Below are 25,619 nucleotides of genomic sequence, written 5' to 3' on the forward strand. Positions count from 1 at the left end.
AAAAAATAAAACAAACAAATAATTTTTTTTAAATTTATTTTATATATATATAAATAAATGAGACTACTGACCTGGAATATGAAGCCACTCATCCTGGGGCTGGCAGACAGCATGAGGAGGATGTGGGGGAAGAGCATGAGGTAACGCTCATTTTTCTCCTAAAGCAGAAAGTGTAGAGAGTATGAGTAAGCATTTCTTTGTACAAATAGGATGCCTTTAGCTTGTATAGCCCACTTCAAAGTCTACAGATGAACAAATGGCTGCAGCAGCAAAGGTTAGGCAGGTATAAACAGTAACTGTTTTTAGCTTTAATTTAAATTTTGCGAGTTTTGGGACACATTTCTTTACCACTAACTTGAACTTTAACAGTAATTATTTTGACTCTTTGCATTGAACTAACTATTTGTACTATGTGTACAAAAGACTACAATTTATGCACTTTAATATTATATTTACAGGAAGCGAATATTGCAGCAGTTTATAGCAGAGCGAAGTATAGATGAAGGAGCCAAATAAATACCTCTGACAGCTGACTCTGGACCAAGACCTGGCTCATGTAGATCACAGAGCCTAAGGTTTTGATGTCATCCCCCTCCCACAGCCGGATGGATTCTGTAAGAATCTGCAGCTCCAGCTCCTTTCGTTTCCGCACCTCCTGGCACTGAGCCTGGCGTGAAAGAGACAGACGGCTGTTTCAAAATCTTTTCTTAAACCACTTCATTTCATAGAAAGTCTGGTTACGTGTTGTGTCTGTCTGGAGAGGAAGCGAGTTCAGCTTACCGACAGACTTTTGAAAGACGACATGCACTTCTGGATGTCTGGTCTGTCTGGGTGATTCTCCTAAAAAGGGCAGGCACGTTGTACATTTAACAAAAAAAGCTAAACACAGGAGCTGAAGAAAAATGGCTATCCAGTGACACACACACCTCCATGTGTCTCTCGAGCTCTTTAAGTAGTGTGGGGTATTTGTCCAGCCTCATAAAGGGTTTACTGAGGCCTGTGGTCAGGGTGAGGATCCCGGGACTGACAGCACCGCGCCCTTCCATAAAATCTCCCAATACATCACTGCAAGAGAACCAAAGACAAACAAAACATTTAAGCTACACCACAAACAGCATCATCACAGGGTCTGCACGCAACACATAAGTTGGCTTTGTTAGTTATTTAATAGTTTTAAGAACCACTGAAGGTCAAACCATCCTAATTGGCATTCTGATTGTGCTGCTCACTCCTGTTACCTTCATAAGGAGGCTTATGGAGGCAGCTAGACCTATTATTTCAATCAATCTGCACATTGTTTTTTTAAAAATCTGACTAATCTGACTGACTATTAATCTCTGGCTTACTTCCACAGCTTGTCTTTTATTCCGTCTTCCTTCTCTCACCCCAACCGGTCACAGCAGATGGCCGCCCCTCCCTGAGTCTGGTTCTGGTTTCTTCCTGTTAAAAGGGAGTTTTTCCTTCCCACTGTCGCCAAAGTGCTTGCTCATAGGGGGTCATATGATTGTTGGGTTTTTCTCTGTGTGTATTATTGTAGAGTCTACCTTACAATATAAAGCGCCTTGAGGCGACTGTTGTTGTGATTTGGCGCTGTATAAATAAAATTAAATTGAAATGAATTCATCAATGCTCTGTAAGAATGTCAGAAAATCTTGACTATTCCTCTCACTGTGACTTAAAGCCCAACGTGAGATGTTCACTTAGAGCCATAATTTGTTGTACAAAGATACTTTTTTGGTAATATTGCCTCTGTTCACTACCACAGAGGACTTCATCAAACATAAAACAATGTGTCAATATGTGAATTGCTTTTAGCTTTTTTTTATACACAGTCCTCCACTTTCAAAAGGCTAAAAACACATTTTTATAAAAAAAAATTGAAAACCCAGTTTTAAAAAACCCACCTCTCATAGCTACCTGTACACCCTGGACAGGTTGCCAAGCTGACACAGGGCTAACACAGAGAGACCATATACAGACAATCACTTGCACTCACAGGCAAAATAAGATTCATCAATTAACCTAACCCCACTACCTGAATGACTACGAGAACCCACCCAGAGAGAACCCCTCCCAGACACGGACACAGGGAGAACATGCAAGCTATACCCTGAAAGCCCCGACCAGATGGTGGAGTCAAACTCAGAACCTTCTTGCAGTGAGGCAACAGTGCTGCCCACTTTATAAAGTCCGTATTTTGTTTTTTAAATTGCTACCCATTTGTCTCATATGGTATAAATTTGAAAATCCTTAGTGAGTTATCACATTCACAAGATTTGTTTTTAGAAAACCTGACCTCTTACCTACACTTTGAGGTCGAAGTCACTGAGTTTCAAATTTGTTCAAGGGTTTTTTAATAGACGCACCTATGATATCAATTTGATATCCTATATCGCCTCATTCGAGTTATTGTGTTCATGTAACGACATTACATCCATCAGGCTCTCAGGCTGAGGGGTAAAATGATAAATAACACACTGCCTTTTCAGCACCTCCATATGGACAGCATTTGTTACAATCCATCCAGGCAGTAACGTTAGAAAGCCTATGGACACGTTTAGAATGACGGATAATTCAATAAGTATCTACAAGGCTGACAAACTTCATATTTCAGATGCGACTCAGGTGAGCTTCTACAGCTCACTCGAGATAATCTCTCTCAATTTTCTGTCCTCTAGAGGTCCTCGCAGCTCCTTTAAATTTCATGTTACTAAGACTGCTGAGCAAAATTTACATTCAGCCTATCACCTCCAGATAGAGTTTGTGCTAATGCGTCAGACACATGAGTGAAAGAGAATACTGCACTTCCTCTTCTGTTAAAGCACAATCTGTCCAAACACTGATGGAGCATTAAACTGTTACCTGTGTGGTCATTCTTGTTGTTCTTGGATCTACTTACTTTGCTAATGGCTATCTTCTGGTCACTTGTTTTAATAACTAGCTGACATGCATCAGGTGAAATTAAGCCATCTCACAAACTTAATGGTTCAGTGTGCCCCACCTTAAGCCTCTTACGATGTCCCGTCTGTAATTTACTACTGCAAATACATTAAATTTAAAAAAAAACACCTCAACAGCAGTGTGTGTAACAATGGAATATCGACTGGACAGTGATGATGACAGTGACAAGCCTAAACAAGAGGAAGCTAAGACCAAATTTAACGTCAACAAGATTTGTTAACACGGTCATTTGTACGACCTGCTGTGCCACGTGTGGGAAAGGCCGACGTCACTGTTTAATGATACTAAATACAGCTGATATGAGCATACCTGTATTGGGTGAGTACATTAACTGCAGAGGGATGGTTCGAGCAGTAACCAACATAGAGAGCCTTCATCTGTGGCATGTGCTTGAGGAAGAAGCTGCCCACCCTTTGTTGGCTTTCTGGAAGCCTAAACAGATAAAAAACAAAAATAAAAAATAGGATCGCAGAAGGTCAAAATACACCTATATTAACTCTCCCACACTAAGAAGAGGCAATATGCACATATGCAGTGTAATTCCGTAAATTTCCATAGTCTAAGTACAGTCTAGCCCAATATCCCTGTAGTACATGCAGCCCAACACTAGATGTCCTTCTGTGTCTTGAGAAACAGTGAAGATGCTGCTGCAGTGGGGCTGTGTGTGCTGGGAGGGACTAACTTGGTGCACTCCTCCAGTGATTGGACGAGCATCTGCTGGAAGGTGCTGATCTCTTCCAGGTTTCCCAGAATCAGAGCCACATCTGAGCTGCTCAGTCTGGAAGAAAAAGTGATGAAGTACGGAGATTGGTAAAAAAAAATGATTCAGTAACACGTACAAGTAAGCCAAGGACTTCTGCCAACTTAGTCCTTTAGATTATGCAAAAAAACAAAAACAAACAATTCACGTGAATTTTATACATTTCAAAAGAACTGCATGTTATGTCGCATTATGTCTAAGTGAGTCATACTTTTCAATATTCTGAAGAGGTCGCAGGTAGTTCATCAGGAGACTCTGAAGGTCCTTGGAATATTCAGTCTCTGTTTCTAAAATGTTCTGTAACACCTAAAAATAAAGGAGAGAAATTAAATTATTATCTATAATAACAGACTTGTTATAGTCATTCAGAACGGCTATAACACTCATTCTGTTAAATATTTATTTGATTGCTTTCTAGTGCACACCAAAATACAAGATTAAAATGTGGATGTAAATACACAGTGTATCAATTATTTTCACAATTTCTGTCAAGGTAATTAATAACACAAGAACAGAAGATGCATACATAATTTGATCTTCAACAATAAATAAATGAATAAAAACATAGCTTTGGGTTCAGTGCTGACCTCCAGCATTACATTTAAAAATGGATTACAATGCAAAATATTTATAACTCCAATAAGGGGCAGTTTTTTTTTTAATAAAATCAGTATTTTTTTTTAAAATATTCATTTAATGCAGTCGGTTGTACATAATCAGCCAAAAGACCCACATATACAGATAACCATACACAGAGTAGCTACTATGTGATAAAGATGCAGTGTGATAAAACAATTTTGCCCATCATGTAAGGCAAAATAACTGAGAGGACAGCTTCTTTCAGTGAAGGTCATTAACAGAAGGAAAAAAAGCAAAGACCCACACAAAAACAGGAAGACGTGAAACAAGAAAAGCCAAAGATAGTAACCACAGAGGTGCATGGAGGAAAATAATACTAACAGGAGAAAGCAAAAAAAAAAACTGTTAAGTTGCTTGCTTACCAAATTATAGTACGTCTTGCTGATTGCAGATGTGTCAAAGCCTTTAGGTGGGCTCTTAAGGGTGCCAGACTTGGGGGACACTTGTTTGTCTGCGATCAGAAGGGAAACAAATGATGTGATTGATGCAAGTATACACTGACCCTCAAGCTATTTTGAATTCAATATTACACAAACCACATCAACAAGCCAGTTTGTCTACCCACAGTTTATAAATCACTGCACACTTTATTAAGTACACCGTCACAGCACTAGGTTGGACCCCCTTATCCATTCAGAAGTGCCTTAATTCTTCGTGGCTCAGATTCAAAGTGCTGGAATCATCACAGTTGCTGTAGATTCTAACTGTAGCCTTTGAGTACAGTGAACTCACCGTTATATTTAAGAAACCAGTTTAAGCTGATTTGAGCCTCGCCATATGGCACATTATCCTGCTGAAAAGCAGCCACGAGGAGATGTGCACATCATAATCATACAAGGATGGATGCATACTTCCATCCATTCGCTTCCGCTTATCCTTTTCAGGGTCGCGGGGGGCGCTGGAGCCTATCCCAGCTGTCATAGGGCGAAAGGCAGGGTACACCCTGGACAGGTCGCCAGTCTGTCGCAGGGCCAACACACAGGGACAGACAACCATTCACACTCACATTCACACCTAGTGGCAATTTGGATTATCTAATTAACCTATCCCCACAAACTGCATGTCTTTGGACGGTGGGAGGAAGCCGGAGTACCCGGAGAGAACCCACGCAAACACGGGGAGAACATGCAAACTCCACACAGAAAGATCCCGGCCTGATGGTGGAATTGAACTCAGGACCTTCTTGCTGTGCAGTAACAGTGCTAACCACCGTGCCACCGTGCTGCCAGGATGCATACTGTCAGCAACAATAGTCGGTTAGTCTGTAGTGTTTAAATTAAATTACACTCAACTAACCGTGCCTAGGAAAAATTGCCCCCATCGCTACACCATCAGCAGCCTGAAACATTGATACAAGGCAGGATGGATCTATGGTTTCATGCTTTTTTTTGTCCTCATCATCTGAATTTAGCAGCAGAAATCGAGACTCATCTGACCACGCAACATTTCTCTAATCTTATGTTGCAGTTTTCAGCATGTGTGAATTGTAGCCTCAGTTTCCTGTTCGTAGCTGACAATAGTGGCACCCAATGTGGTCTTCTGCTGCTGTAGCCCATTTGCTATAATGTTTGATATGTTGTGAAATGTTACCGTTATCCTCGGTTGTAACATGTGGTTATTTGAGTTATTGTTGCCTTGGTATCAGCTTGAAAGATGCTCCTCTAAAGTGTGGCATCAACAAGACATTTTCTCCGAAAGAACTGTCGCTGACTGGACATTTTCTTTTACAAACCATTCTCTGTAAACCCAAGAGATGGTTGTGTGGGAAAATCCCAGTAGATCAGCAGTTTTTGAAATACTCTGACCAGGCCATCTGGATACCACTAAAAATATAAATTGTTTATACAGAAACCATTGGGCATACATTTATTTATTCCTTACGTAAATAAAGAAAACAACCCAAGCCAATTAACCGCCATGTTTTGGGTCACAGTGCAAGCAGAGTCATTTAAACTCCCACCAAGGTTAAAATATTCGAAATACGAGACACGGTGCACTTCTCTTGGCCTCAAGTTTCCGAACCACAGTTTTAGCTTGTTAAAATGAACCCTTCATGCAGAGAAAGCACATCTTGTGTTACTCGAAAACATCTTCACAGTGGCAGCGCTGTGTCACTGGCATCTCGACACAAGCGGGAAAAACAAAAGACTGCAGCAGATGTGGCACTACATTACTGTCACGGCATCGGGTGGAAAGATGGTGACAAAGGCAGCTGTGAAGCCATGCAAATGGTTAGCGTGACAGAGATTTCTCTTTAGTATACTATTTTCCACAAAGGTATGCAGGGGCAGGAGATTTATTTAGAAATACGTGGACTGAAGGATGCAACTGCCAATTTTTTATGTTGCAACAAACACAGTGTGATGAATCACTACACTAAGGTATTAATATCTTGGTCTAGTGAGTCCAATTTTGGAAATAGCATGAGTGTCTCTAAATGTGAAATTTGTTTCAGAAATTCAACCAGTTAGTTATTAAAAGCACATCAGGAAGTTCTGCGTCTCCCATAAATTCTTAATCAGACCCTGTTAATCACTCATCAGGTTAGCCGAGGTACTTACCGGAGCCCTTGACCTCACGCACATAGTTGCTAGGAAACCAGCCAGTCTTGCCATTAAGCATCCCTTCCCACCAGCCGCCCTCCTCCTGACGAGTCACGCTGATGAAATCGCCCTTAGCAAAGGTGAGCTCATCCTCGTTGGTCTGCTGGAAGTTGAAACGTGCCTTGACCAGCAGCTGCTGTCCGCTGTTCTCTGACATGTCCTGGTGAAACAGGCGGGAGCGTCAGCAAGGAGGAGGAGAAGCCAACGGAAATGGAAATAGCATTTGTAACCACTACTATACAGCAAATCTTACCATCTATAACTATTGAAGTCTTTGCTCTGATTTAACTAAAATGTGATAAACTGATTATTGCTATTAATATGTTGTGACAGACAGGCTGACCTGAACTGGTGCAAAATGATGGATTTCAGTAAGAGACAGTTCCTGCAGTAGAAACCTGAAACTTCTACAGTTCTGGTGATAATTTCTGTTCATTAAGTTTCCTACTTCTTAGAAATTTCTGACATAAAATTTAGACACTTGCTGAACAAGTGTCTAAAAAAAGAAAGCTTCTGTGATTTGCCATACCTCGGATGATGAACTTCATTATAAAGGCTACTCTCCTGGCACTGATCAAATTAGGGCTGTTCGATATAACGATATATTTCGGATGACGATATAAAAACGTCTATCGTTTCATTTTACAGTACCGTTTGTTTCGTGGTGTCGCAAAATAAACTGTTTACGGCAATATTTTTTCATTTGATGGTCACTGTAGTGGCTATATTAATTTCTTAAAGTTCTCTCTTTCTCTTATATTTAATATAACCACACTACAGACGGACAAGCACCTGTTTTTATGCATCGTCGTTAGCAACAACGATGTTAAAACCATCTCGTGTCCGCTTGTTTATGTTCCACACAAACCTTTCACCATCAAGCTCAAGATCCTGTTGAGACTTTTCAAAATAAACCGAATCACGTGAAAGAGGATGCAGAGTCTTTACGGATGAGAAGCAAAAAAAAGCCGCCAGGTGCTAAAAAATAAACCTTAGACTCAAACGTTAGAACAGGCTTTTCCCCGCAGCACGCCGTGTAATAAATACTCACAAAGAAAACGGCGGCCGTTACAACTTATGTCTAAAAATGTATAGTTTCATGCATCTGTTAAAACACTCGACTCCAGGTACATGACGCGCAGCTGGAAACACTTCACGCAAGTCGAGCTGCCTGAGATTCACAGAATTTACAGAAAATGTTAAATTTTTGTGATTTATATCGCTATCGGACAATAGATGTCTTATATCGGGATATGAGATTTTGGTCATATTGCACAGCCCTAGATCAAATCCCCAAAAACTTCTCTATTCATCATCATCATTATCATCATCAAATACTTTTTAGACTAGATTTTTCTTCCAGGACTATGTTCCCTTTATGCTTTAAAATGGCTTAGGTGTAACTGTACGCCTCTTTCCGTGTATGAGGATGACATGCAAATTTGCTGCTGCCTCCATCTACCCCTGAGTCATTTGCCTGCAGCAAACTCTGCTCAGGCACTATAAAAGCACTTTTCAAAATGGCAGCATGTAATACTGGAGTCATGTGTCTGGACCAGAAACCAGTGAGCAGAAAAAAAGAATAAGAACAGACTGTTTGTGACACATCAGAAGTTCAATGTTAAGTGTTTTATTTATGTTCTCTAGAGTGTTAGAGCTGTAATGATAAATAACATATGCCTTTGACACATATCCACCAAATCTGCGTCAATACGGGTCAGAAGCACGTGTTGACCTTACCAGGCTGCGAAACTGGTTCTGCAGCAACTTGGAGGATCGGGCCAGTGAAGCCTGAGAGGACAGTGACTCGAACGACTTGATGCGGTGGGCTGAAGAGTGTCGGGCGCACACCGAATCGCTGCCCACACCGATATCTGCGCAAGAGCGGGGAAATATAAATCAGCCTCATGACTACTCCCACGTCCATAATGACACTCTCACACACACACACTGCACATTTTTAACTGACCTGCAGTCACTTTATTCAGAGTAACCAAACTGCTGAGCACTTTGGAGAAGTTCAGTCCCAGCAGCAGGTCACTGGCCTCGAATGGCTACGGGTGAGAGACAAAAGAACATGAGCCTGACAGTCGGCCGCAGCGATGACAACACCGAGCAATCAGTCAGTAACAGTCAGCTGAATAATGTACATAACAAACACTATTGCAAAACACAGAGAGGATAAAACTCAAATATTGATGATTTTTCATTATTAGAAGCCAAACCATACAGGATACAGAGTAACACAGAGGCCATTATTTGGCGAGTTAAAACTTTTTTATCTTAAAAGAGATAAAGCATATTTCCCTAACATGACTAGTTATGAGTCCTTAGTAAGATGATATATCAATGCTGTATAAACAATAAACTTGTTCTACTGTTAAAACAGTTCTGCCTAACTCGGCTCGTTTTAGCAGAGTGCCCTCTGGTGGATAAACTATGCAACGACAGCACTCATTACATAGCTGAAGGGTGTTTCTCACATCTCTTTACTTTTTTTTAGATTGTCATTTCACTAGCTGGGACCACATCCTCAATTAGGTTGGACAGCATTCCTAGTAGATAATGGCAGATGGCGTAAGCATGAATTGAAGCCGCAATTTGGGGACTGGTGGTGGCTCCTGAGCAGATCCCCATCTACTAACCGTAATGAGAAGTCAATGAATTGAAAAAGGGAAGCTGGGTGGGACAGAAAAACGAGAACAAACAAGCTGTAGTGCCAGGGGGTCATACATAGACAGACAACCAGAAGGGGAGTGTATGAGGTGTAATTATTATCTTATCAGCCGTTATAAATGCAGACACCAACATCGCCAAATAGCTAATATGTGTATTTTTATTATTGTTAGCAAAAATCACAAAAAGATAATAATAATTTTCTTTATATAGAATTATTTTTTTCATTTTCATCCATTCCAGCCATCATTATTCTTAACTGTTGTTTCCCTTCAGGGTCACGGGTGGGCTGGAAGCTCTCCCAGCTCAGTGGCTAAGAGCCAGGAGAGGCTGCTAGTTCGTCACAGGGCGAACACATAGAGACAGACAGCCATTGACATTCACAGCTATGGCCTATTTAGAATCACCAGTTAACCTACTTTGCTTGTCTTTAACCTTCGGGAGGAAGCCTGAGTACCCAGAGAGAACTCAGGTAGGCTGAGAGAAAACGCAAACTCCACCGAGCAAGGCTTCAGTCAGCTGGGGGATTTGAACCCACAACCGTCTCTGTGAGGATATGATGCTAACCGCTGCAGTGTCACATCCTTTCATTTTGATCAGTGCGTTTTCGTACATCAACTCCTTAATGTGTGGGCTGCAGTACATTTGTGAAAACGCCTTAAGTGACAGAAACTGCAGACCTTGCATTTAATATACATACGCAGGGAACATAATGTTGTTTACAACATTTTCAATCAGAATTCCTCAGGCTAGTGTGAAGTCTACTGTGTGAGTGACGTTTACTAAAAAACTAGAGCATCTAACCGTTTTGGAAAATGACATGAACTGAATACGTCTTTGACCTCTTTTGTAATACATCCTTTATTCAATTTGGTAATTTCAAGGAAATACAGATGTAAATGAAACAGAATGAACGTGAGCAGAAGAATCAGAAGACTGATGTGATAAGTATCCCTTATTTGGCTCTTTTCATGGAATTTCGTGACAACAACAACAAAAAGCACTGTCTGTCCCACCACCACCCTGACACTGGCCTCTCTAGTATGAATGGCAGTGACTGTATCTCTGTTGATGACTTAGGCTATCTCTTCCTGTGCAGTGCCTCCAAGTTCAACAGGTTTGACCAGCCCACAACCCCCCCACCCTCACCTTCACTACAGAGTCCTCTCCCCACTCTCCTGCCTCCCTCGCTTCCCCCCCTTCCTGACACCATGACACCCCCCTCCTCCAATCCCTCTCTCAGCAGCAAGACATCTCCCCCCCTCCCCTCCTCCCAAACATCTCCCAGTGTCACAGTGGATCAGGTCAGGAGACAACTGAGGAAGCTTCGCCCCAGAAAGGCAGCAGGCCCAGACAAGGTGTGTCCTAGGATGCTAAAGGCGTGTGCTGCTGAACTTGGGAAGACTCTAGAGCGGCTCTTCCTCAACCTCCTCCGACCACAGGTACAACATGCCCAGGACCCACTACAGTTTGCATACAAGGCGGGTGTCGGAGTGGAGGATGCCATCCTGTACCTCCTACACAGAGCCCACTCACACCTGGATGGGGGAAAAGGCACGGTCAGGATACTGTTTCTTGACTTTTCCAGTGCCTTTAATACCATCCGGCCCTGTATGCTTCAGGAAAAACTGAACAGGATGGAGGTGGACCCCTGCCTGGTGGCTTGGATCTCCGACTACCTCACCGACAGACCACAGTACGTCAGGCTGAAGGACATCACGTCTGACACTGTGGTCAGCAGCACAGGAGCACCACAGGGAACTGTGCTGTCCCCTCTTCTCTTCACCCTGTACACCTCTGACTTCTGCTACAACTCTGAATTATGCCACATTCAGAAGTTTGCAGACGACACAGCCATCATGGGGTGTATCTGGGATGATCAGGAAGAGGAGTACAGAAGTCTGGTGAGGAACTTTGTCGCATGGAGTCACACAAACCACCTGCAACTCAACACCTCAAAGACTAAGGAACTGGTTGTGGACTTCGGGAGGTCCAGAGAAGGTCCACTGCCGGTTCAGATAGAGGGGGAGGAGGTGGAGGTGGTCAACAAGTACAAGTACCTCGGGCTGTGGGTGGACAATAAACTGGACTGGTCATGCAACACAGAGCACCTGTATAAAAAAGCCCAAAGCCGACTGTACTTCCTCAGGAGGCTGAGGTCTTTTAACATCTGCAGGAAGCTCCTGAGGATGTTTTACCAGTCGGTGGTTGCTGGAGTACTTTTCTATGCTGTGGTGTGCTGGGGGAGCAGCACAGCAAAGAGGGACTCATCCAGGCTGGAGAAACTGATCAGGAGGGCTGGCTCTGTGGTCGGCATGAAGCTGGACACTCTGGTGACAGTGGCAGAGAAAAGGACATTAAAGAAACTGATGGACATTATGAACAATGCTGGGCATCCTCTGCACACGGCCATAAACAACCAGAAGAGTCTGTTCAGTGACAGGTTGCTTCTCCCCAAGACAAGAACTAACAGACTTAAAAACTCCTTTGTCCCACACGCCATCAGACTGTTTAACTCCTCTCTGGAGGGGAGAGGGAGGGGAAACAGGAGGACAAAGGAGGGGGGAACAACTAAGCTGTAGTGCCTCTTCACCTCACTGTACAATACCTTGTGCAATACTTTTTGTAAATAGTCAACAGTGCAATAGACTCAATACTTGAAATGTGCAATTCACTTGTATTTTTATTTTTTATTCCTATTTATTCTATTTATCCCCTTCGTATATTTTATTTATATTTGTCTCTGTATTTATATATGTGTGTGTGTGTGTATATATATATATATATATATATATATATATAACAATTCTGTAACTGTAACTTCGGTCGTTGCTGTGCTTTTTGGAAGTCGAATTTCCCAGAGGAACCCACCCGAGGGATTAATAAAGTTCTATCTTATCTTATCTTATCTTAAGTGATTAGTTACTCTCGCTTCGGTAGCACAGAGGATGAGCGACTGTGAGATACAAGTCTCTTTCATCTTCCGCTCTGATCGTAGACATGTCCTCAGGGAAAATGTGGATGACTGTTTGAGTGAGTGGTGTGGAACATAGAGTATGTAGGTGTTTGTGTGCTTGTGATTAAAAGCTACAAGACTCGCTGCCACTTCTCTAACATCTTAAGATTCAGTTTTAGACCCTTAAGATTTCTTCTTCAGTTTAAACAACAGCTTTTGCTTCACGGTGAAACATGACGAGTTATGTATATTAACGATTTTTGCACGGCGATCATTAACATGACTAACGTGACGAGCTCCAACTTGTCTGCTGAGCCTCAGCATCATAGCCAGGTAATGATCCCCGCAGGCTGAAACAATGGTCCAACACCCTTCTGTGACTCAGCACGCTACAGCAGTGATACACTTGCTCTCACACCGTCACAGCTGAGGAAATGAGCAGTTATCTGCACAGGATGATAGAACAACCTGGTCCATATATACTACGGGTAATATGAGACTGAAGGACGAGTCGAGTAGATTATACTGAAAACAAATCAACACCGAAACAAAACTCTGAAACAAAAGCGCTCATATTAGGCGGACAGCGTTAGAGATGCTGTAAACTTACAGGCAAGGCAGCTAAGCAGTTTCCTGTTTGGCAAAACAGCAACAAACAACTCTTCACTGGCCAAGTCAGTCAGCTGATCTCAATCCAGCTGATCATGTGTTTGAGTTCATGAAGACTGTACTCAGGACAAAAGGCCCCTGACAAAAAAGTCAAGCTTACAGACCAACAAGAGTTTTTAAAATCTTATTAGCTACTTTAGCCTTGCAGATTCATGGTGCTTACAGCAAATTGAAGGCTTTAAATAGCACGATACATGCCTTTTTTAAAGATCTCACTCGCTTTTAGTGCCTTAAAACTGTTAGATAATTTTTAACAATAAAACCGAAATCAACTTATCAGATCAGCGTAGCCTACAGACTGTATATAAAAGATGAGCAAAGCCACTGTAACTTCACCCATTTTGATGCCTTGACTGGAGAGTGTTACCCAATTGGTGTTTTGAAACCAGACATCACAAACGAGGAGTGGAGCTGTCTGAGTAAAAGTAAAAAAAAAAAAGTAAAGTGTAAAGTGTGCGTGTTAGTCCCCATAGGGAAATAGTTCCTCTGCATTTAACCCATTCACCCAGTGAAGCAGTGGGCAGCCACCAGTGCAGCGCCCGGGGAGCAGTGTGTAGGGACGGTACCTTGCTCAGGGGTACCTTGCTCAGGGGTACCTCAGGGTAGCCGTTCAGTGGAGTCGAACCCCCGACCTTCCGATCATGGGGCCACCACTCTACCTACTGAGCTATCCCTGCCCAGTCTGAGTAAGACTGCATGATCAATTCTGACTCTAATGGGAACAACAGTTTACGAAATCATCATCACGTTTGTCCTAAGAAGTAAGATTAGCAATCGAACCCATGATGTCATCAGGAAAGTGTTTGCAGAGATCGCAGATCAATGGATCTAAGGGTTGTTTAACTGTAGAACTAACCAGAGTCACCCAGTCGGCCACTGCAGAGGATCCAGGTTTAAAGCCCTCGCGCTTTGTCTTCATGTTTCAGACCCAAACACTGTGTCCATCACTTATATTCAGTCTGTGGCCAACACTAGCAACCATAGACTGTTTGAGAGATACCTGGTGCTGAGTAACTATTATAAAATGGTAGCATTTACTCCTAATGCCACCAACAACACAAATACAATTAAGTTCAGTTCACTGATATGAATTGGTTTTGGCAAATCCTAGCAGACAGGTAGCAGCTGTAACACCCCTATTAATGCAAGCTTTTAAGACATCAGTTATAGGGACATAAAACGTTTTTTGTAGCTGGTCTTAAACATGTTTATTTCTGCTATAAATGGGTGTCTCAACATGGGAGTCTATAACTTTCTTTTTTCAACACCCTTCAGTGGTCATTTGAGGAATTTTTGCCACTTCACCGGTTTCATTTTTCAGCCCAGGGGGTTGCCACTTGGTGTAGACAGGTGGATTTGTTATTAGTCTCCGGGTTGGCATAGTGTTACTATTCCAGTGGGGCCAGAGGGGTAATGAGAGCTGTACTAACTGTATTTCCTCCTCTATAGCATCATTAAAGGGCCGTATTGCCAAGGTTCTGCTTAGACCCTCAGACAGCTGACACAACACAGAAATCCACTGAAAATAAAGACCAGGCTAACAAGTCTGATTTTCAGCGTTTGCTTTACAATTTCTTGCTTATAAAGACAAAAACCTATTGATTTTCTTTAATGTGGCACAAGAACAAGACGAATTAAAATAAAAAACATTTGTCTCTTCAGCTTTCAACCAAGTGACATTAAACAGAACAAAGCTGAAGCCGAAGCACACTGATATTCTGGAAACCTTAAATAAACCATGCTGGACTCCAGGAAAGCTGCATCTTGAGCTCATCTCTGTGGCAAGCACTCAAAAAGCTGGTACCAAGATTGCAGTTTGATGGCACAGATACATAAAACGCTAAATCCTAAACGCTTTGCCTTTTCCAGATTCTATTTGGGATATCATCACTTCTGTAGGAATATGGAACTTTAAGTTTTATCGGGGTAGCTAGATGGGATAAGTTTGCTCTTTCTGAGGGACCACAGGGGTTATGGGAACTCCGATGATTCCTCTTCCTGTGGTCAAAGGCATTAATGTTGATGGATAAGTAACAGCAGGCGTCCAAATATCAGACGTGGTCGCAAGCATCTAAGCAGAATTATTAAAAATCAGATCGAAACGACATCGTTCCTGGTGAGATATTTCAACCACACATGGGACCGCAGCAAATCTGGGATGTCCCCACTCAGCCAAGTGTCCAGCTTAACTCTATTTAAAAGAGGTCGGCCAGAACTGCAAAAGCACAGTGCCTCCCCCCCCCCCCCCCCCCCCCGTCTTTAACATGCAAGCGCCCACTGCTCTAATCTACCATCGGACCAGTTACCCGGGGTCCGAGCCAGCAGTGCTCTGGATAACATCCATCTTTGCCCTGCAGCTGGTGAGCAGTAGGACTCCCATGTCCCAAATTACTGTAATCCTGCTCTCTACAGTTCACTCAAAAACAGTTTGCAAACAGCTGATCACACATGTGCACACGAGGATTGAACATCCTTTAAAAAAAAGAAAGAAAAAAGTGGTATTTGTGAGTGGTTCATCCTCAGGTAAAGTAACAGCCTGACACAAAAGAGGAGATAGGATGAGGACTATACGAGAAAGAAACACAGATCCTTGCTCAGCACTGCTGTCAGGACCTGTCCCTGCAGTCAGCCAAAGCAAAGGTCTTTACCAATAAAGCCATGCATGCACTCAGCTTGCTTTACTTGCATTTCATTCGTCTGTTACTACTAAAATGGCATGTTTCACACACTCAAATTGACAGTGCTTTTCCCCCAGCTCCTCCTCTTGTTCTGTAGCTGGAAGACTCACCAGGGAGAAGCAATGCTGAGGAACACTGACTTGCATTGTCAGAGTGGGACGGTTCAATGACCCCTCTATGCCCCAGCTGATACTCAGCCATAAACAGCACTCTGTCCTTAATTTGCAGAAGAGTGGGGTTGGAAATTATACAAAATTATCCAGATATTTCTACACGGGCCCAGGAGTGAGGTGCTTAATCCGGGGACATGTTAAGACTTTACACCTTATTATTGTTATTATTATAACGCGTTAATAACCATGTTGGGACAAGACTGGCTTACATAACCATCCCCAGCCTCAGTGACTTGTTCTCAGAGACATGTTTATAGGGTGGCCAGTGTGAAATGGTGGTGAGGGTAAAGCCACGCATGAGCCCGAGGACAAAGCTATCTGGATTAATCAGACAGCGTAAACACAACACGTTCCTGAGACTGCGCGTGAGGAACGTGGATATTTCCACAGTATCAATCAGAGCCCACCGAAGTGGCTAAAATACTGCACATGCATCCACCTTACGGTAAACAAAAAAACAAAAAACAAAGCTCTCAGCCGAGCGATGGGTGATTGTTCTCGCTTGCTAATTCACTCCTCCTCCCTCTCTGTCAGGGGCTCCGTCCCTCCACTCCATGGACGCATTGTCCATTGTCTCCTCCTGAACATGCAAACTCTACGTTTCATACAGCTTCTCTACGTGGTTAAGTGATTGCAATCCCCTCTACGCACACCTAAAATAAATCCGAGAGGGTACTCACCTCGACGCGGAAAGCCGTGCAGCCCTTCAGAAACTCTTTTATGTTGCTCAGGCACTCGCCGTCGTTCTTCGGTTCTTGGTAAACCTGAAAAAACGGAAACGCTGGTCAGGAGTTAAACTTCCAGTTCACGCTCGCCTCTCTCACTGCGGTTGCGTGCGGCTTTCATTGCCTTAAAAATCTATCTTCTTCTCCTTCTTCTTCTACGACGCGCATTCTACTGTCTCCCGTGTGTGAGCACTGACCGGGCCTGACACTCCGGGAGGCTGAACACAACCCCCCCTCTCAGCGGGGAAGTGGAAGAGAGTGCAGCGCTGGGTCGAGGGAAATGACGTAGACAAATAGGGATGCCCCCCTTCCCCGTCTTCCCCACCCCACCAACTTCTGATGTTGCTTTAGCATGTGAGTGCACTGGTTTTTATTCCTGTCCCATTTAAATTCGTAAAGAAGAAGAATAAAATAAGGCAAAAATAGTGGGCGGTGTCGGTAAGCAAAAATATGATTTTATCCAAAGGACTGCAAAATTATGTTGAATCAGTAAAATATTCAAAACATGATCATCTTCATGATGATAAAGTTCAATCTACTAACAAAAAAATACATAGAATTAATAAAATAAATTCTATTTTAGCCTACTGATTAGTACATTTTATAGATGAAATCAAGCTTAGCAGTCGTTCTTGGTCAAACATATCTGCAGCATTCCTGTACTGCCGTTTCTTTTTATTTGACTTGCAGAGAAATATGAATGAACTTAGCACAAAAATTAAGGACATTTGCTTGTTTATTTTGCTTAAATGTTGCCATAATTGTGGGGGAAATGTATTTGCGGTTTGAGCAGCAGAGTTGAGTGTGTTGTTGCCCTCGCCAGATCCCCTCTGCCAGTGCCAAACAGCTTATTCTGCTATTGGATCTTGTTTGGTGTTGTTTATTGGTCTGGATGATTGAAGTCTAATAAAAACAACACGTGTTGGCAGTTTAACAATTTATTCATTTAACAAACAGGAGCTCCAGTAGCATGTGGAAGAACTGCTGTGGAATGGCGTCCCAGCCTTCGACCAGCATTTGCCAGTGTGGTTGTGTTGGTCACTCTGGCAGGAGCAGCACATCCAGGCTGATCCCACAGGGGCTATTCCATCCTCTCCACTCGCAAATTCTTGAAGTAGTGTCTGATATACATCACTCTGTGGGAGTGAGCAATGTCATCTTGGAGGATAGAGTTTGGCCTCAGACTGTGGGGATGTGGGATTGCTACTGGTTGCAGAATCTCATCTCAAGCTCTCTCCAGTGACCTGGAGGCAATTTCAAAGGAAACCTTGTTTTTCCAGTGAGGGAGATGCCCGCCTTCACAATCACACTGCATACACCAAAAGCTGTTACCCTATTGGTGCATCAATCAGCATAGCGTTCTCCATATCTTCTCCACATTTTGAGCCAATAATCCAAATGCTGAAAGCAGAATATGAACACATCGATGAACATAACGTTCTTCCGCATCCAGGTTCCAGTGCACATGTTGCAAACAAAAGCGCAAATGAGCCTGACAGTGAAAGGCAGGCTTCCCAGCAGCTCTATGAGACCAGAAATTGTCTAGATAGCGAGTCGTCGGCCATATTGTCCTGCAAACCTAGACTTCAAATCTGTAGAAGACTGCCTGTGGTTCCTAGGTGCTGACAGGTTGAGAAAACGGTCTTCATGTGGTGTCATCTTCTTGGGATACCCATTTGGTAGCCTGTCTCTGACATCCCCTGTTATATGGAAGTCAGTTTGGAAATGGTAGTAAGATTCACTCCAAATAATGCTGCACCTTGGTTTGGTGAAACAGTTGCCCTTTGGCACAGGCCCTATCAAGATCAGTCAAATGTGGTATGCTTGGAGGAGACGGCAACTGACCGCTGTAGCAGGGTCCATGCTCACAGGTACTGACAATCAGGCACCTGATTGTCGGTACCTGCAATGCCAGAAGCTCAAAACAAGAGTCAGTAGCAAAATACGCTACATACTCAACTCTGCCTCTCAACTCACAAAAGCATTTTTCTTATAAATTTCGCACCATTTAAGGGGAAATAAACAGGCCTTCCAGAGGTGTAAGACTTATTGCTAAGGAGCATTGTTACAACAAATAAATCATTGACCAAACTTTATATTTTACCTTTCTGCTAAGTTTATCAATATATGTAAAAATGTCAAATGTAAAATGACAGAGTATTCAAGGTGAGTACCAGTTCAAGGATCTGGTATATGAGTGAAGGTTCCACAGGAAAAAACTCACAACATCAAACACTTCTCATTAGTTTTGTAATATGCTTCTTCACAGGACGCTTGTTTATGTTGGAAACTGTAATTTTCTGAGGTGACTTTTTTTTTTCAAATCAGCTGTTTTGTGGGGGCAGTTAATGCTTGATGGTTGGTACTAGTATAAAGCCCTGATATGTGCTGTAAAAACACAGTAGACTAAGGAGGGAAATCCCTCTGTGAAACATACTGTAATAGGCTGCAGCTGTATCTAGCGTGTATCTAGTGGCACATCTGGCCACTTTATTAAGTCCACTGGTTGTTTTGCAAATATTTAATTAGCCAATCACATGGCAGCAATTTAGTGCCTTAAGGGTGTAAACATAGTCAGGAGGACCTGCCGAAGTTTAATCTGTATATGAGAATGGGAAAGAAAGATGATCTAAGCAACTTTAAATGGGGAACACTAGCTGGTGCCAGAGGAGCTGGTCTATTCGGAGTATTTCACAAACTGTTGATCTACTGGGATTTTCCCACACAACCATCTCTAACGTTTACAGAGAAAGGACAGAAAAACAGAGAAAATATCCAGTGAGTGGCAGTTCTCTGGGAGAAAATATCATGTTGGTGCCAGAGGTCAGAGGAGAATGCACAGACTGCTTCAAACTGTTGGGAAGACAACAGTAACACAAATAACTGCTTGTTACAACCAAGGTATGCAGAACAGCATCTCTGAATGCACCAGACAGTGTACCTTCAGGTAAATGGGCCACAGGAGCAGAAAACCACTTCAGGTGCCAGTTCACATGAGCTCACTAAATATAGAACGTTTGGTCTGATGAGGCTCGGCGTTTGTTGTGACGTTCAGATGGTAGGGTCACAACATATGCACGGATCTGTTGCAAATATGTCTCGAGTTCATGTCAATATGGACAAAAATCTCTGAAGAATGTTTCCAGCACCTTGATGAATCTGTACCAAGAAGAATTAAGCCAGTTCTGAAGGTGAACGGGAGGCCAATATGACTCTAGCAAGGGGTTCCTATAAACGGCCTGTGAGTGTAGTAACTTTTCTCTCTTGGCCACGCTTCAAGATTTATTAGCACCAAATGGAAATTTCACTTGTGATGGCAGAGCAATGCAGACACACCTGGTCACAAGCATAAAATAAGGAAACAGGTGTATCAATGGGGAGTCACTGCATGAATTTAAATTAAGTTTAAATCCACTATGGTGCCCCCCATGCCTTTGTTCTGTGCAGCTAGTGTGACTTGAACTGTTAATGAGCAAAATGTATCTTGTTTTTCTCTTGGGCCTCGTAAAATGTTAGCACGGGCTGCAACACATGGAAAGGGCTATCTCCTGTTCACATCTTCGGCTTTTTAGGTAGCTTTCACGATTGACATATGGTCCAGCTGTGCCACACATCTTCCGATTTTGGCATGGCCATACTGTACAGTGCAGCCCAGAATGATAGTGATTGGTCAGCCTGAATTTGTGGTCACAGAGAGACACCCTACTTATTAAAAAAATGTAAACATGTCAAGACAGATAGGTAGATAGATAAAGTATCTTCATTTCATAGTTTTAGTTGTTTTTCAAATAAAAATTGTTCCTTGGATAGTGTATATTAATCATAATAATTTAGCAGACACACTGTATTAAAAATTCCTTCATCACACTTGGCTAATATGTCATTATTTGGTTGGTGCATGTTTTGGTTAAAAAAAAAACGTAATAACAATAATGATAATAATAATAATAATATTTCTATTCATTTACAGTTTCGGCTCATTGGATCTGAAAGCAGTTAAGAATTAGCCCGAGAGAGAGAAAATACATATTTTTATCTGGTTTTGTTTTTTGTTTTCCTTCTATTAATATGAATAAAGCTCATTACTCTATGTGGTGCTTGCACATTATTCATATGCTGGCATACCTGTGGCCACATAAGTGATTACTTTATCACTGCAAGCCTTTACACACACAAAAAAAAAACTTAAATGAAAATAAAGAACATTATTATTGTGACAGAAGTAGATTTAACATTATTGAGACATTATTTGCCCACACAGGATTCCACCCATCACCATATAAGGATAGGTAGCCTATAAATAAAAAAAAGAAAAGAAAAGGGGGAGGCTGTCTTTTAGCCACCCTCAGATGTTCTCCTGCATGCTTGATGATCAAACATAACCTCCACCCCAGAGTGATATTTGTCATTTTAAGGGAGGAAAATGGAAAAACCCGTTTGGGCATTGGCAGGCAAATTTGTTGTTGTGAGGGTGCAGGTATAGCCTCCGGCAGCACATCCTCTTTTGAGGGAAAACAAATGGCCTCCTTCAGGTTGTTGCTGAAACCAGCAGACGCTGCTGGTAAGCTGACAGACACAAACACTGCGCTGTTTCTTTAAAAAGGGAGAGGGTCTATCGCTGTCTATGCGCCTTTGCAGTCAATGGCGGCCCACTCTTATAGCAATGGTCTGTGTACAGAAAGCCCCTCATCCCCGGCGGATCAATCGGCGTGCACTATCAAAATACACTGACATACAAGCCGCATCCGCCGGGATTAAAGAGAAAATAAAACGGGTTCTTTCAACGATAGCAAAGATCTGCTGAGTGGTTAGAGCTGCATTAAAAGCATATGTCGAGGCCTTTATTTGAAAGCCTCTAAAGCATCTAACAGCTCCCAAAGAATGATCAGTCTTCATTTTGCTGTAGTGTTACGTTATTGAGAGCAGATTATTATTGGGTGGTACAGACATCGACCTGTATTTTCCCCCTCCCTTTTTCTCCTCTTTTTACACGCTGACATACGCGCAACCATAGTACTTCCATCGCAGACAATAACACGGGCTGCCGTGACCTACAAAAGAAATTTCCTCATGGATCAGTGGGCAGAAAGAGAGGCCAGACAACAAACCGCGTCGGTTTCCCTGTGCTGGGCAACGCGGAGACACGCCGACGCGGGCGGGCGGTTGGGGATGCGGAGGAGAGCGGGGAGTGAGTGTCGGCTATTTCCCTACCTTCTCCGTGGACCCCGGGCTGAGCCGCTCCAGGAGTCTACACAAGACCACCCCATCCTTCAGGGAGGTCTGCAGAAATGCCTCGGGATCTGAGATGGTCTTCTTTGGCGATTCCAGCACCCCGAGCGTAATCAACCATGTAACCGTCTGTTCCGCCGAATTCATGTCCAGTCACAGCAGATCCGATTCAACAAAGCGGCTGTGTTTTGGTATCTCAGCAGCTCAGCGCCCTGGTTACGATGTCATCTGTGCGTTAGAACAGGAACAGCATTAATCCAACCATATGATGCATGATATGAGAGAGAGAGTGTGTGTAGGGTGTGCTGTGGGAAGAAAGGGGGGGGGAACTGTACCTCGGGTGGATGCGGATGACGGCTGGCTTGTGGAAATTCAGCAAGTCTGTTTCCCCCCCTCTAACCTGGAAAGCTGTCAAGTGCGGTTCGTTGTAATGCGTCGAGGCAGTGGACTGCATACGTGCGCATCGCAGCCGCCAGCCGCTTGTCTATTGGATGACATCACAGGAGAGGGACAAGCCTGTCCAACCAGTTGTTGGGGCACTTTTATCGTGTCATGAATAGGCTTTTACTGCGTGGCTTTGCATATCCTGCCCTTTCATCCGTTTTTATTATAACCACGCCACAGGCTATCCGTTGTTATCTGCTGTAAGCTGTGTGTTTTTTGGAGGGTTTTTTTTTTTGGACAGGCCTCAGTTGGAAAAAAAATGGGAAGCAGCTGAGCAGACAAATCGGCTTACTGATGTCCTTTAAAAGACAAGCTCTGAAGAAAGGTAACATAAAATATATTTTCACCGAAGCTCCTTCATAACACCGATCTATGTATCCATAAAGACATGCTGCCAAGCTGCTGCATGGACTATTATGGTGTAGCCCTCAATTATGGGGTCAGGATAATATATATTGGAGGTAACATAAAAAAAACAACCAAATAAATTAATAAATAAAGAGTCGTTCTACTTAAAAAAATGTTTTTTTTTACATAACTTTTATATTCACTGTAAAACGCTAGCTTCACACACACACACACACACACACACACACACACACACACACACATCAATCTTCTACTTTTAAACAGTGTTACCGGTAAAGAAAAAAATAGCCCTGTTCTGTTTACAGTTTGGTTCAGTGTAAACAGCACACTGTGAATTTTACCCTGAGGGCATCAGCTCATACTCTTTGTATTTACAGAACGTGGTTTGGGTTACAGGTGTCATTAAGGCTCTGCCTCCTCACCAGCTCCTCACATAGTCCTAAAATATCTCCCAAAGAGAGGTTGGTGGGGACATTCCAGTTATTTTTCCTGCACTTTTGAAGCTTTGAGAAGAGTTTAATGGAAGAGCTACCGAAAAGAGTTTGTCATCTGCCTCAACAGGTGATAGATTCAGTAGATGCCCTCAGGCAGCTATTCATTCTACGCCTTTAGAGAAATGCACACACTGAGTGATTTGTCAACAAATATAATCCACCAGATGATCCCGTTTTTACTGAGAATCTAAATAAACGCTGACTTATGTGTCTCATTTTAAAGACTTGCCTAAACCGTCCACACATTCAAAACATATAATTAGACTCATTAGATGAAGGAAAACCACCTGATCTTAAAAAACATTGAAACTACAAAGAACTCAGACCGAAACATTATCATGCAACCATGTTAATATTAGGTTAGCCATTAAACTGGCCGTGAGGGGGGTTGAAGAAAATGAGCCAAATATGGCATCAAACTGACCAGGAAGAACATTGAAATGTGATTAAATAATGTGTAAATAAGGTGCTATTGAACAAGAGAATATTATTTAGCTCTCTCACTTCTTTTGTCCTGCAAAGGCAACAGGGAAAACGTTTAGGGGAGCTCTCATATTTCCACTGCACCCTGCACTGTAGCAGAGGAGTGCATAAGTTTCCACTTTGGCCACGAGGCGGCGCCCTCTATTCACTGATCTGTTCTAATCTTCTCAGCGTCGCATGAATGCCTTCTGGCTTAAGTTACGAGACACCTCTTGGTGGCTTATATGCTGCATGCTACACTAACACGGCGTGCAATGGCGTGTCCAGCGGGGTGGCCTGGGGGGGCACAGGCCACCCCCCAAACCAGACTGGCCACCCCAGGTGCCACCCCAAAGGCAAAACAATAAAATTCAATCAAATATCAAATGTCCGATTATGTTTTCACGGTGACGCTCAGATATCCGAGTGTAAGTGAATGCAGCATCGCTTCTGCGCTATGCGCATCACGTTAGCAAAGGTAGGAGAGCCAAGCGCGAAAGATGGCACTGCAGGAAACAATTTTTCGGTGAAAGAAAATGAGGACAGAATAAATGTCCCGGTAAGTAATATCAAGTTTGTTGAGTTTAGTAAACTTCGGTGAAATTAGAATACCAAGGAAAAAATAACACTTAAAGAATTATTGCAGCCGTGGAATATTTCAGACAGTATGCTACTGAGGGCAGCTAACATAAGAGTTATGCGTTATAAGATATAATCTAAGTCGTAACATTGCTGTATGGAGCTGCAGATTTGGTTGCAGGTTAACATAGCTGGACTGGCCATCGGGCATACCGGGCATATGCCCGGTGACTTATTTTTTATTTTTTTTGTAATGGCATGAACAATGAGAGGTGGTGGATTGGCCAGATGCAGGTCGATGTGTAAAAATAACTCCGTTGTTTGGTGGTGGCTATGACGGGGCTTCCACAGAGGCAACAGGTGGATGAGGGAAGGGGAGGCAGGAGGAGAGCCCCGAGGCAGCCGCCAGTCCGAGTGTCAGGTGAACTGAACTTCAGGTAAGAAGTTATGACCTGCAGTCTATCTGGGTCAGATATAAACCAAGTTTAGGTGGAGTTTATTTTCGTTGTGCTGACTTTTTACTGTCAGTTGCAATAACTCATACTGCGTTCTAGCCAGTTTGACGGAGTTTTTATACAGCTGGGTGGGTGCTATGATGTTACTGATAGTGAACTTTATTTTATTCATAAGGTTAGTAGAGTTGCCAACGGCTCCTTAAAAAAATGGAATGGTCCCTCATTCAGAGAAAATATTACGCGTTTCGTATTGAGCCGAGAAGAGACGCAGTTTGTCCCGGACTTTAGCTAGAATGGAAAAAAGACACAAAGCTGGATTTATTCTGTCTTTATGCTGCACAGCTGCCTCTTCTCTCATTCTCTCCCTCCCTCTCCTGTTGCTACTTCAATCATGAAACTGATCAATGATCAGCTGATCGGCTTTTCTCTCTTGTTTATTTATCGCCCACTTTGCACCAGAAAGAGGAAACCAGCAGATGTTGCGCTAAACAACAGCAGCACGTTTAAGCTTGATCGGCTGTTGTTAGAATGTATTTAATATTAATTTCTAGTATCAGCTGATGTTTGCTGGAGCCACAGCTGTAAAGCTGCTGGTCATGATGTCTGTTTAGATATGTGGTGAGAGGGAAACATGAAGATGAAACCAGGAGATGTCCTTACTGAATCATCAGAGCTGAACAGGTGATGGAGAAACAGGTTTACCTTTTAGGTGACATGAATGAGTTGAAGGGAAGTTATGAACTGTTT

General features: G+C 42.8%; 1 protein-coding gene across 2 annotated transcripts in view; it reads right to left on the bottom strand.

Moving 5' to 3' along the window:
* The window catches only part of arhgef7a (Rho guanine nucleotide exchange factor (GEF) 7a), a 38,690-nt gene extending 16,118 nt beyond the window's left edge, over positions 1-22,572 (bottom strand). Inside the window, exons 1-14 of one of the 2 annotated variants that reach the window (XM_085433584.1) lie at positions 22,405-22,572; positions 22,052-22,297; positions 16,796-16,879; positions 8,933-9,017; positions 8,704-8,837; positions 6,922-7,123; positions 4,723-4,811; positions 3,933-4,027; positions 3,644-3,739; positions 3,271-3,393; positions 927-1,065; positions 781-840; positions 521-667; positions 72-158 (exon numbers count right to left, since the gene is read on the bottom strand). In XM_085433584.1, coding sequence (XP_085289710.1) covers positions 72-158; positions 521-667; positions 781-840; positions 927-1,065; positions 3,271-3,393; positions 3,644-3,739; positions 3,933-4,027; positions 4,723-4,811; positions 6,922-7,123; positions 8,704-8,837; positions 8,933-9,017; positions 16,796-16,879; positions 22,052-22,216 — 1,506 coding nt within the window. In that variant the 5' untranslated portion in view covers positions 22,217-22,297; positions 22,405-22,572. The remainder of the gene's footprint in view (positions 1-71; positions 159-520; positions 668-780; positions 841-926; positions 1,066-3,270; positions 3,394-3,643; positions 3,740-3,932; positions 4,028-4,722; positions 4,812-6,921; positions 7,124-8,703; positions 8,838-8,932; positions 9,018-16,795; positions 16,880-22,051; positions 22,298-22,404) is intronic. The other variant, XM_085433583.1, reaches the window with a different exon arrangement.
* Between the last annotated feature and the right edge of the window lie 3,047 nt (positions 22,573-25,619).

This window comes from Copadichromis virginalis, linkage group LG16 (assembly GCF_057382275.1).
Source record: "Copadichromis virginalis isolate Kocher_CV1m ecotype Utaka linkage group LG16, C_Virginalis_male_GT1.1, whole genome shotgun sequence".
NCBI classification, from domain to species: Eukaryota; Metazoa; Chordata; class Actinopteri; order Cichliformes; family Cichlidae; genus Copadichromis; species Copadichromis virginalis.